The following is an 11065-nucleotide window of genomic DNA, read 5'->3' as shown; positions in this document are numbered from 1 at the left end:
ATTCTGTTTGCCGCCATAGAAAGGAATGTCAAAGTCAACATGCTACACTAGCTCCCTCTAGCGGTAGAGTTGTTGAAATTGCCAATATCACTGGAGTTTGACCGATTATCATTATTTATGATTATTATTATTAATACTTAATATAATGGGACTATGGGGTATTTGCCTTAAGGGAAGAAAGTAGCTTTTCTGTTCAAATCTGCCCCGTCTTATCTGGTCGTCGCCTACCTAAACCAAATAGGGAAAACGATGTACACACAAAATAATAAAACCTTTTGTTTCATTTAGAGAGTGGCGTATTTATGTTTCATCGCAGCTGGCAACATTATTTTGTTATGATATTTTGACGTGAAGTGTATTTTAGATATGAGTGATGTTACACTAGATCTCGGTTTTATTCCAATATCTTCATTGAAAAATGCCTCCCGAAATGTTTTGTCGATGCTCCTCAATCCTACCAAAATCATTCCGAGCGACGACGGCGTCCCCAGGTAAGTTGAATCGCGACGTTCAATGTGTAGGTTAGGTGTCACTTTTGTGATGTTTTTCTGAATGTAACGATGTTTATTCTTCTAGGGACTGGAGAGGCCTCGCTCACCTCTCAGGAATATCCGGAGAGATGATCCCAGGCTTCTTTTCCTCGGCAGATCCAACTTCTGGGGTGCTAGCACAATGGAGTCAGAAGGGTGTCCATATAGCAAATCTTCGAAGGTTACAGGAGTATTTAGGAAAAATGGACCGATTTGATGTGTTTGATGATACGAGGCACTTGTTTGGTGAGTTTAAGGACTTTATTTTATATTTTTCATTTTGTATTAAATAATGTCAACAAGTTATGGAAAGTAAACAATGTTTATGCTTTAAATTTTTTTATTATACATTCTTATATCTTCAAGTATCTTACATAAAACCGACGAAGATTCACTGAGTAACTTATATTCTGTTTTCTAAGCTTTTTGTTAACTGAAATAAAATGTTAAATAATTTTTTAAAAGTGTAAAAAAAATACTAAAAATCATAATCTATAAATATACATTTATCCCTGTAATTTGTAGAATCTGATGCCATGGACTATCTGAATGATTCCCGCTCCAGCAGTATATCGAGTATAAGTCCCTCCATGCTTCCCTCGACTCCCGAACATGACGTCCTGACGGTGGGCGATGCCTACCTCTCACAGCAAGGGTACCTCAATCCACAGATCTACGATGCCTTTGTTCTCTTTGCAGACGAAGATTCAGATTTTGCTCTTGAGCTTATCGACCGCATGGAAGCATTTGGATTTAAGGTAGGATAGAATATCTCAATACTCAAAAAATATTTATTATTATTACACGCCCTAATGGGCTTTTACACACTACAAAGTTTTAGAGTATCACAGTTATTATAGATTCTACAAAATTAAAACAATAAAGGAAACATAATACAACGGAAAAAGAAAAAATATTAAGTGTTACAACAAAAGCATATAATAAAATAAGATACATTAGTAAAAATGATAAGAAGTCTCACATAAATAGATATTCAAAATAAAAATATATATATTGCGGAAATTATAGATGTCTATTTGTGTCTCGATCTATAAAAGAATTGAAATAAACAATATTTATATTGATTATTTTTAAGATGAAATATATCTCCCAGATCAGAGTATTTATTTCCGAGACGTCTTCGTGTGAAGTCTTGGAATTGGGGAATTTTGATAAGACAGTGTCCTGGTGTTGTAAAAATAAAAGGGTAGTAAATTTCGGCAAGATCTTTTGGGTATGTGGATTCTGATTAATTGGAGTAACTCAGGATAGTCAATTTTGTAATGAAGTATTTTATGTAGTACTATTAAATCTGTGTTTATTCTTCTTTCAGAAAGTTTTAATAGGGACAATTTATCTAGTAAGTAGTTATAATCAATGTTTTCTACAGGAATATGCAATTTATAGTTTATATACTTCAAGAACTTATGTTGAATCTTTTCAATATTATCGGAATGAATATTTTAAAAGGGAGACCATAATGTAGAGTTATACTCTAGTTGGCATCTAACAAGGGTTTTGTACAACATGATAAATGTGCCTAAATTATTGAAGTCTTTTGAAATTCTCAAAAAAAATCCAAGAGTCTTAAGAGCCTTATTGATAATGTTATTAATATGATACACAAAAGTTAGTTTGCTATCGAACAATATACCTAGGTCAATAATTTCACTAACGCAATTTAAGTTTTTATCATTTAATGTATATTGAAAAAATATTGGATTATTTATTCTGTAAAAATTAATGAACTGACATTTCTTTATGTTCAATGCAAGTTTTCTCAAATTAGTTTGTAATATAATGCAATCATTTATGTTATTAATCTCTTTATAAAGTTTCAAATCATCAGCAAAAAGTAATACTTTTATGTTAGTAAATATATCAACAATGTCATTTATGAATATAATAAACAAAATGGGCCCTAAATGAGAGCCTTGTGGCACTCCACTTGTGGCTATAAATGTGTATGAATTTGTGCCATTTATTTTCACACTAAGACTTCTATTGGACAAATAACTAATAAACCAATTTAATAAACTACCATAAACTCCAAGTGTGGCTAATTTATTAGGGTCAATCCGCACCAAATCATCCAGAAAATTTTGGATTTGTCACCCACCATCTCAGATTTTGATGAAACTTTAAATTTTTAATCCTTCCATATAGATAAGAAAATATACCAAATTTTACCTTCCTACCTCAACTCGTTTTTTTTTTATGGGCAGTTGAAGTTTGGGCAAAATAAGCGTTTTTACATATTCCGAGCACTCCGGAAGAGCTTGTACCTTCAATGAAAAAAAATTGTATCTTTGTCATTTATAGTGCAAATGCAATGAAAATTTTCAATATTATCAAGAAAACTATGCTGATTGCAGAAAAAAATAAATAAACCCTTTACATTTATCTACTTGACTTTAAAAAATTACCAAAAGTAATTTTTTAAGTAATTTTTGGGACGGAAAAGGTACTTTACAAAAAAGCAATATCTCGGGAAGGTACAGTGTTAATGAAGTAATTTTTTTTTTTATTCATATCTACAAATAGCATAGAATCACATACAAAAATAAAATTCATGGCATTTTACTTGCTTCAATAAATAAAATCCATTTTAAACTTTTTTCAAACTTTTTGTAATTTTTTTTTTATTCTTATCTACAATAAACATAGTACAACCTAAAAAAATAAAACTCCTGGTATTTTGTGTGCTTCACAGTGTAGAAACGTTTTTAAAATGAGAAATCAATTTTTTTTCATTGAAGGTACAAGCTCTTCCGGAGTGCTCGGAATATGTAAAAACGCTTATTTTGCCCAAACTTCAACTGCCCATAAAAAAAAAACGAGTTGAGGTAGGAAAGTAAAATTTGGTATATTTTCTTATCTATATGGAAGGATTAAAAATTTAAAGTTTCATCAAAATCTGAGATGGTGGGTGACATGGCCTGGATGATTTGGTGCGGATTGACCCATTAATTAATATTTTGTGACACACCTTATCAAAGGCCTTGCTAAAATCAGTGTATATTGAGTCAACCTGGCATCTGTTTGCTAAAGAATTGGATATGAAGTTTTCGTATATCAGTAAATTAGTTAAAGTAGATTTATTTGAATAAAAGCCATGTTGGTAGGAAGTTATAATTTTTTGTATGTTGGAAGTTATCTTAGAGAGTACAATTTTTTTTTAAAGTTTGGGTATCGCTGATTGGATACATATCGGTCTATAATTTGTAATGTCCGTTTTGTCCCCTTTTTTAAAAATAGGTGTAAGAAAACTGTGTTTCCATGTATCAGGGAAACAACCTGTTTCTAGAGACTGATTAAAAATTAGGAAAAGAGGAACAGTTAGGCCGTTTAAACATTCCTTAATTAACACCGGTGGAATATTATCAGGTCCAGCATTTTTTCTAACATCTAACAAATTTACATGCTTTTTGATATCATTAATTTCAATGCGTATTTCAGATATATCCAGACTAAGATTTGATGAGAATTGGGGAATTTCGTTGCTAGGTATATCCTCTTCATATACAGACTTAAAATAATCGGCGAATAAGTTTACAATGTTTTCATCATTACAACCAATTTTCCCATTGAAGTTCATACAAGGAGGAATACCCAAGTTATTATTTTTTTGAGAATTAGTGTAATTCCAAAAATGTTTTATGTTTACACGAATATCATTTTCAATTTTATCAATATAATTTTTATAGCACAATTTTGAGATTTTACAACACTCCTTTCTTAACAATTGAAATTTATTGTAATCACTTGACATTCTGGATCGCTTGTAATTTATATGAGCAATTTTCTTTTTATATGTTAATGTGATCAATTCGGGGCTAAACCAGTTTGAAAAATGAGAAATTTTATTATGTCGAATGGGCACAAAATTTGCAATGGCATCAGAATAGAATAAAATGTATTGACATTATTGTTAATATCTGTGTTTTTTTGTTAATATGTCTGAACTAAATCATAAAATACTATTGTTAGAAAATACCACAGTATGGAAAGTTAAAAAAAAGTTGTGAACTTGCTCTTATGTGAAAAAAAATTCTTACTCTCAAAAAATTTGCATTGAAAAACAAAATACCTTCAACATGGTTAAGAAGGGAAACAGACTAAAGGAGAGAATTTATTTAATATTGGTAACACTGATTTTTTAACAAATTTTAGTACAGTGAATTCTCAACCGATAGTTCCCCGAATAAAAGTTTTTCCGCATTTGTCAATTATTTATTCCAGTCCCGAATTAATTTCATACAAAACTTGGAAAAATATATCAATCGGTCCTCTATGTATCGTTTTACCACATTCATCGTTTAAAATGTGCTAAATATGTTGCACGATCGATTGTTTTTCCAAATGTGAACATACTAAGCCATGTTTCGTAGTTAAATTTGGTTTCAATTAACAGTACTCATAAATAACGTGCGGAACATTCGGATTTTTCGACATTAGTCATTAGTTGTCGTTTGCGGCGTCAAACACGGCTGTGAGGTCTTTTTACCGTAAAAATCTTCATAAACTAGAAAGACACATTGATGTTAAAGGGCAAGTCTTGCTACGGTAAAGGATCGAAAGAGAGACTCTCCGTGTTGTTTTGCGTCAATAGTGATGTAACTGACATACGCGAGCCACTCACACATTGTAAATCGCTGAAGAATATGCAAATTTACCCCTCAAATATTACACAAACAAAAAGGCATGGATGACTTACAGCATTTTTCATTGTTTTTAAAGTATCTTGATGCAGCAATGGGCATAAAACAATGAAATATTTTATTATATGTATATAACTGTGCAGCTCACGTAACAACGTTTGTATGAACGTAACACTTTTCTTTTTTCCGTATTCATTGTTTTTTTCAATAGGTCCCTTCAAAAACGATAGATTGAGATTTCACTGTACATTCAAATGTGAGGTTATGTTCGACTCTCGAGTATGAGAGGTTAACATTTACAGGAACAGTGGTTTTTTTTTAAATTAACTTCTTTTTCCTTTGAACCATTGCCATTGACATTTAATCGATCGCAGTGCCCTTCGATTTTTGTCTACTCTTTCTTGACTGACTGTATATGAATAGTTTTGTGTTACACTTTTAGTAAGATGATATTTTTTTGTTTGGTTTCCAGTTGTGCGAGAAGGACAGAGACCTGCTGGGCGGGCTGTCGCAGCACTCCGCCATGCTGCGGCTGATCTCCGAGAGGTGCAACCGCCTCATCGTCATCATCTCCCCCGCCTTCCTGCAGTCCCCGGCCAACACCTTCTTCATTGACTTCGCACAAGCTCTAGGAATAGGTATTGTATTTTTATTAGTTTTATATTTGTTACCAAGGAGCAGAAATATATTGTGATAATATCTTGATGTGATATTCCACAAAAATGACACTGAAAATTAACCAAGTGTTATTATTTTTCATGTTCGAAAAATGCATTTATTTTGTTGCTTGTCGTACAATAAAAATTACAATATAAACACATAAATTTGTTTTAAACCACTTCATTTTAACACTGACTTTCGACTGCTTTCAGAAGTGCCCTTCCTTCATCAGGAATTTTTAATATTCTCCTTATGAAGGAAGGGCACTTCTGAAACCGGTTATTTATGTGTTTATATTGTTATTATATTTTTAGGCCAATTGTTGCCTTTCCCCAAAATAATTTAAATCTTATCTCCTTTTTAAATTAGCTACAGCGAAAACTCGATCCCGTTTTCCCGCATTTATCGTTTATTTCTTCCGGTCCCGAATTTACGTCATACAAAACTTGCAAAAATAGATTGCCTTTATCGTTCCTCTATGCATTGTTTTACTGCATTCATTTTTTAAATCACGCAGTTTTTTGTACATGTTTTGGTCGTTTTTAAAATATGAACATCCATTTTGAAACCATATTTCGTAGCTAAATGCTTGGTTTCGATTAATGGTACCGCAAACAATGAGCAGAACATCGAAAGAGAGGGACATAACAATTTAGTCGCTTCTACTGATGGCAGCCGCTCCTGGCATTAAGTGTAGAATTCTTACACGGATTTGCTCGGCGGATCGGCCTGTCCTGCGTAGAAATACACGGGCAGATCCGTGTGTGAATTTTGCGCTTTAGTCTAGTCGTCAAACATTCAAACACAGTGGTAATGCACGCGCACAATATTTTTACTTATTAGGCTTCGAACACTTCAAAATGTACCGATTATTTAAATTTCAGATTAAACCTTACAAAATCACAAAAACTTTAAATTAAACTTCACTTATTTAGAATATAAAATATTTTTAATAAACATATTTAGTTAAATGTGAAATTAGTATGGTTTTTAAGAAAATTAAACATTGCCTTTTTTTTTTTTCATTTCCCGCATCTATTGTTTTTCCGCATCATTGTTTTTTTCAACAAGTCCCTTCAAAAACGATAGATAGAGGTTTCACTGTAGGTATTTACAGTTTGTGACGGGTAATCTATGTAATACAATTCTCGTCCGTTATAACACAGGATCCCTATAGGCATATTGAAAAAACACCAATTTGTAAGCATTTATTTAAGAAAAAACAGTTTTGGGACCAGAACGCTATTTGTGTCAATGTAGCTGAATTGTAACTAGAAAACTGAAATGTAATCCTTTTGGTGTTGCAGAACAACGACAAAGAAAGATAGTCCCCTGCCTTTACAAGTACTGTCAGCTGCCCCCCCAACTGTCCTACTATTTCCTGCTCAACTACCAGAGATCTGGGAAGCTGTGGAACTTCTGGGACAAGCTGAGAGACTCCCTGAAAGTAACTCCCATCGCACTCACCAGCAACCAAAGGTACTTAAAAAACACGGCCATCTCTACAAATTAATAATCTTTTTTTTTTCAAAATTTCTCAAAGTAACCGGTTAGAATAAAACCATTTCCTCAGAAAAGTTAAAAAAGTTTAAATATCGATAATTTTTAATTTGAACAGTTCATATTTTGAAGAATTATTTCTTGAAATATGCATAAACATTTCCGCACCGGAGGAGGATAATTCACTTCCCAAAACAAGAGCTTTGTGCGAAATCGTAGTTGTTTTTCACATCACATACCCTATAATTTAGTTCATTCCAGAAAAAGTATTAGGTAGTAGATTCTCATTTAAAAAAAAATTGTCCTGTTATTCTTTTTAAGATATTAAATATCTATTGAATTCTGATGAAATTACTCTCCCCCCCCCACCCTCTACCGAATCTCATTTACTTTTTTTTAATTCCTCGCTGCAATCAAGCTGCGAGTGCGGTCACAAAAGTTGTATTTTATTGGAAAAAGCTACAATAATGTATATTTGAATTAGTCTCGATATCGTTATATCTCCTTTACCATTTTGCAATTTTGTCTGCATCAATGGTGTCGCTAATTTGCACCAACATTTTGCTTCTCATGTGAACGGGGTTTTCATTTTAAAAGTAACCTCTACACAGCTGAATAGTGTGACTTCTCCTTCAAAACTTATAATGTAACTTATGCATACATTTTGAAATGTTCTATTAACAAGGAGCCGCAGCATTCGCACAATATTATGACCTATAGAATTTGGAACCAATATTATATTATTACTACATTCCCATTCATAATTTTCAATGTCTGTTTATCTGATTTCAAAGAATTTTGAAATATTACGTCTAATATATAATTTTTATTTTTAATAAGTACCTACTAATTTATTGTATTTCAGAGCCATAATCAGAGAAATAGAAATAGAAAAAGACGTCCAAACCCTGTCAATCGGTCCCACCCTCTATCAACCATCGCCCAGGCTGGCCATCCCCAATGCTCCGGCTGCCTTCAAGCCGCAATATGCGATATCCGCATCACCCATCCAACCACCCACCATCAGCGTCACTCTCTCAGAACCTGAAGACGAACCCAAACCGAGCACGAAGCCTCCGGCAATACTTCCCAGTTACCTTCCACCCATTGGTCTCTCCTCCAGCATGGTGAACCTTAACCAATCAACCGACAGCCGCAGTGAGCAGTCCTTCACATCCACCACCGACCCGGGAATGTTTGTCAGTGCAAACGATATAACTGACATAAGTGCAAACAATCACAGTAACACAAAAACGGAAAGAACGAAGAAGGGTAAATGGTACCAAAAGTTCCTAACCTTCAACCACCATAATTCGTCTTCCCGAAGCTTAAGTTCGTTTGACCAGACCGACACTTCTGGAAAAAAGAAGAAAAAGTGGCACTTGAAAAAGGCCGTTCCAGTTCTAGCGGATTGATGATATGAAATTCAATGAATGCTCACAATTTCCATATACTAAATTTGGATTATCATCGTAAGCATCGTAATGTACATATTGATATAGAATACACCAACCTTCCTGCCAGTAAGTAATGAATTGAATCTGGGTTTAATTATTATTTTTTTTTTCTCACTAGATTGGCCACATTATCAACAGTAGTGACAGCCCTGATTCCACAAATAACTATGTTGATCTGTACAATGATGTTGGCTGAATCGGGGTCAATCTTGTGTATTTTACATCGATATAATTTCGATTCTATTTGTTACAATTATTAAAGATTTTATTTGTTAAAAGTTTGCTCAGCGCCTACAGTCTGCGAAACAGCACACAAAATGTGATAAAATCTAGTGGCAATACATAAAGAGATCAAAATCTCTGGCAAGTTTTTATTGGAGTTTTTAATATTTATCATCATTATAATGATGGCTGTGATAGACAAATAATTAAAAGTCTTTGACCAACAGTGCCACAGAATTTACATACATTTTCAATTACCAATTTGTACCTAAATATGTAGAAAATTATTTGTTTTAAAAAAAAAATTATGATCGCCTTCAAAGTACATATAAATATAACATTTTTATTAAAATAAATCACTTTATGTGCACCATTATTTAATCAAAATACTCGACATGTTTCATTATATGTTATCCTGATGAAGAAACCATTGATTTCGAAATATATCGATTATTTTGATTAAATAGTGGTGTATACAATGTGATTTATTTTAATTCAGTTAAAATGACGCCACAAAGTGAGTTTGCAATTATGTATTGTAGAAATAATTAAATATTTTCAAGAAATTTGAACTGCAATAATAAATGCATAAATTTATTTTCACTATATTTTTAGATAATATTTTATAAAATAAGAATACCAAAATAAATTTATTGATTTCACATGGTTTTAGATATAATATTTACACTGTATTATACAAATTCAAATTACCAGTGAATTTTGTACAAACTATGATATGTATTAAACTATGTAATAACAATAAGGGTGTTATTTTTCAAAACAGCCTCAAAACACAAAATATTTGGTGCTAAAAACTGCTAAAGCAAGGAAAGACTTATATGTATTTCTGATTTTTTTTTATAAATAGATGATAATATTATGCATTAGATTTTTGTGCTTTTTCATACTTGGGTAAATTTAAAAAAATTGGTTTTTCCTATATGTACCTACATTTTTTCTACTGTATTGTTCCTATTCTTGGTTTTTAATCAGTTCTAGTGATGCCACAATTCCGATTAAAACTTTTGGCTAATTTGTTCGCTTTTGGGAACAACTCATGTCTCACAGAAATCGTTTTGTCTCCCTTACTGTTGTGGTGAGAAATATGATCTGAACGGTATTAGAAAGAGAAAACACCACGCTTTATACACAAATTTTGAAGTTAACTGCAGAATTGTGCACCTTTGTGAAACAAAGGGTTTAAACTGCAATTTTAAAAAAATTACGAGACTTTGTGAATTTTTTATTAATTAGTTTTATATGAAGTTACAAAAAAGCGAGGTGACTTTAACGTTTGTTGTACATTTGATTAATAAATTAAATTTTTTTTTTTTTTTTCAGTAATACATATTAGTTACAAAAAACGTAAATCGGGCCATTTTAATTTTTTTATATTTCAAAAAATATATGTTTATTTCTAATATAAAATGTGAAACCGTATTTCATCACCTTTCAGAAACAGTTTTCGGATACGCTCGGAACTATTCCATTTATTTGGAATTTATTACAAAACGGAAATACTCAAACCTTCTGTCAGAATATGCCTGAGGCCTGAGGAGTTAACGCTCATATTTAGTGGTTTAAAATGAAAATAGGAATTGTTGCATCAGTGGTAAATAATAAATTCCATTGAATAACTAATATTTTTACTTAACCATCTCTCACTTATGTTTTATTATAAGTTTAGAGATTTTGGTTAACTCTTCATACATTCCATTCTGACTTATTCTCCGTAATTCCTTCTCATAACATAGAAATGATCAAATGAAGCACCTTTACTTAGATTTAGAATTCTTTACGCTGCAGTAAGAAACTTATTTCTTTAAGTGTCTTAAATTACGTCTCATATTTTTATTAATAGGAAGGTAATAATTCTGTTGTAAGAAATTTAATATTTCTGGTGCAGTTGTTCTAATAGAAATAGATAAAAATAAAATAAACTATTCTCAATAAGATGGAAGATGATTAAAAAAAACTAATTCAAAACAATGTTATCTTACTATAAATATGTAACACTAATTCAAATTACTGGAAT

The 11065-nt window shown here is 31.9% G+C and overlaps 1 protein-coding gene across 1 annotated transcript; it reads left to right on the top strand.

Annotated features, from left to right (window-relative positions):
• The first annotated feature begins 329 nt into the window (after nucleotides 1–329).
• Myd88 (myeloid differentiation primary response protein MyD88) lies at nucleotides 330–9351 on the top strand. The gene is made up of 6 exons (XM_089634601.1): nucleotides 330–491; nucleotides 577–776; nucleotides 1056–1288; nucleotides 5664–5829; nucleotides 7159–7330; nucleotides 8217–9351. Exons 1-6 carry the CDS (start codon nucleotides 367–369, stop codon nucleotides 8764–8766), a joined length of 1446 nt encoding a protein of 481 aa, XP_089490727.1. The 5' UTR covers nucleotides 330–366; the 3' UTR covers nucleotides 8767–9351.
• The last annotated feature ends 1714 nt before the right edge of the window (nucleotides 9352–11065 follow it).

This window comes from Hesperophylax consimilis, chromosome 8 (genome assembly GCF_061612785.1).
Source record: "Hesperophylax consimilis isolate HC1 chromosome 8, BYU_Hcon_1.0, whole genome shotgun sequence".
Lineage (NCBI taxonomy): Eukaryota > Metazoa > Arthropoda > Insecta > Trichoptera > Limnephilidae > Hesperophylax > Hesperophylax consimilis.
Note: the sequence above shows the minus strand (reverse complement) of the source record. Positions and strands in the feature narration are given on the sequence as shown.

Coding starts and splice junctions, on each gene's coding strand:
- Myd88 (XM_089634601.1), top strand. CDS start 367: ATGAGTGATGTTACACTAGATCTCGGTTTTATTCCAATATCTTCATTG. Junction 777..1,055: donor TGATACGAGGCACTTGTTTG/GTGAGTTTAAGG, acceptor TGTAATTTGTAG/AATCTGATGCCATGGACTAT. Junction 1,289..5,663: donor TGGAAGCATTTGGATTTAAG/GTAGGATAGAAT, acceptor TTTGGTTTCCAG/TTGTGCGAGAAGGACAGAGA.